This window comes from Morone saxatilis, unplaced genomic scaffold, assembly GCF_004916995.1.
Source record: "Morone saxatilis isolate NCDOM2014 unplaced genomic scaffold, NCSU_SB_2.0 Contig8, whole genome shotgun sequence".
In the NCBI taxonomy this organism is placed as follows: Eukaryota; Metazoa; Chordata; class Actinopteri; family Moronidae; genus Morone; species Morone saxatilis.
In genome coordinates, this window is record NW_023340257.1 from 18,104,865 (window position 1) to 18,106,999 (window position 2,135).

Here is a 2,135-nt window from a genome sequence, read left to right on the forward strand (position 1 = left end):
TCGGCGGGGCTGTTTCTGGAGGACGAGCTGGACGTGGTGGGACGGGGCTCAGACTCAAGTCGGGACACAGAGCGGTGTTTTGAAGAGCTGCGAGCTTCCACGACGCTCAAAGCTGGCAGCCTGACGGAGAAGCCTCCAGACGAGCTAATCCTACTGCTGCAAGACCAGTGCACCAACCCTTTTGCCCCGATGGCGGGCGTGGAATACCCCAAGCCGAGCTCAGCCCCCAGTTCATTTCTGAGGGTGGAAGAGAGAGACTGTTACAATGACTGCTTCATGGCACTGGAGCATGGCAGGCAGTTCATGGACAATATGTCAGGGGGAAAAGTAGATGAAACACTAGTGAAAAGCACCTGTCTTCATCAGTGGCCAAAATGCAAATGTATGTATTTGCGTATCACACATTTAAATCTTCTTACTTCAAGCTTATTTTAAATTTTTTTTTAAATTCCTGAACTCAAACGACTTCTTTCTCTTTGTTGTTCCTTTTGTAGCAGCAGACATGAGCAAGCTATTCTCTCAGGACGTCCTGCGGGTGTTGTTGTCCCTCCAGCCTGTGCTGCAGGACACCATTCAGAAAAAGAGGAGTGTGCGTTCCTGGGGTGTTCAGGGACCGCTCACCTGGCAACAGTTCCACAAGATGGCCGGGAGGGGATCATATGGTACGTGGAGAGTGTTTGGACCTAATCTCTTAACACATTTAAAGATGCGTTTTGGAATATTGTAGTGGTTGATGACTGAACCTTTGTTCTCTTTTCTCCACAGGCACCGATGAGTCTCCTGAGCCTCTGCCCATCCCCACCTTTTTGGTCGGTTATGAGTATGATTTTGTGGTGCTGTCTCCTTTTGGGTTGCCCTACTGGGAGAAGCTTCTCCTGGATCCTTTTGGTTCCCAGAGGGATGTTGGATATGTTGTCATCTGCCCAGAAAATGAAGCTCTGCTCGGCAGAGCAAAGACCTTCTTCAAAGATCTGAGTGCTATGTATGAGGTACGCACCTGGTGGGATAAAACTCAGTCCATCTTGTACAGACATGCCCACAAAAACATTCATTTTTAATCTCCTGTGAAATGATTTACACTTTCGTTTTTGCATTCACTCCCTTTGTCTTGACAGGCATGCCAGCTTGGGCAACACAGGCCCATCTGTAAGAGTCACCCAGAAGGCGTATTAAAGGTCGGCACCACAGACGGAAGGAGCATGACGGAGCAGCCCCTTAGTGACTGGTTTCTTAAAATGGCTGCCAGAGATGGAAACAATGAAGCCTTTAATAAGCTCAAACTCTTTGCTCAAGTGTGCCGCTACGATCTAGGTAACGCGTTTACTCGTTGATCTTAAAACCCAAAGTTCGTATAGTCGCGTTGTTTGTAAAAGTGCTAATCTTTTTCCTTTTACTTTGCCACACAGCTCCATACCTGTCAGAGCAGTCCTTGGATAGCTCTCTATTGTCCCAGCGCAGCCCCGTTGTGGCCTCTTCCGCCTCCCAGACCTCCAGCTCTTCCAGCACCTCCTCAGGACCCCCAGAGCAACAACACTACACCAACAACAGCACCCCTCCCGCGTCCTCCTCAGGCTCCCAGACCATCGGGGGAATGGCCTCAGCCAAGCCAAGTTCCTACTCGCCGTTTGGGACAGCAGGCTTGCAGGGAAACGCTTCACAGAATGGACCCCAGTCAAACCCACAGAGTGCAGGGGGGCTGGCAGAAAACGGACCTTCTGCCAACCAGCCTCAAGGGCCCACTGAGGCGCCAGAGAGGTAGGTTACCAGTATGAGAGTCAATTAATCATCCAGATGGAGAGATTGCTTCTTTTTTTTACCACTCTTGGCAAGCATGTTTAGTTTTGTTTTTAATACTTATTACTGACAAAGCCGTCACTCCGATCCTCTGATTTCACCCAAGAAACATTTAATATCTCAGTAAGTTATAGCATTGTCAAACCAGGTGTGCATGTGCTCGTACAGTGGACAAATGCTGTCTCAGTTATTATTATTATTTTAGGCTGCAGTCTCCAGCTGTTCGACACAGAGCGAGCTGTCTTGGCATGCATGTCATCCAGTGGCGCATGTTTAAATACAGAACATGACATAGCAGAGCACAATCATTTTACGTTACTGTCAGCGCGACAGCTATAGCA

General features: G+C 48.7%; 1 protein-coding gene across 1 annotated transcript in view; it reads left to right on the top strand.

Annotated features, from left to right (window-relative positions):
• Positions 1-2,135, top strand: part of LOC118341284 (mediator of RNA polymerase II transcription subunit 13-like) — a 19,114-nt gene that overhangs the window by 10,784 nt on the left and 6,195 nt on the right. Inside the window, exons 17-21 of the mRNA XM_035679501.1 lie at positions 1-382; positions 495-662; positions 766-989; positions 1,116-1,311; positions 1,407-1,755. Coding sequence (XP_035535394.1) covers positions 1-382; positions 495-662; positions 766-989; positions 1,116-1,311; positions 1,407-1,755 — 1,319 coding nt within the window. The remainder of the gene's footprint in view (positions 383-494; positions 663-765; positions 990-1,115; positions 1,312-1,406; positions 1,756-2,135) is intronic.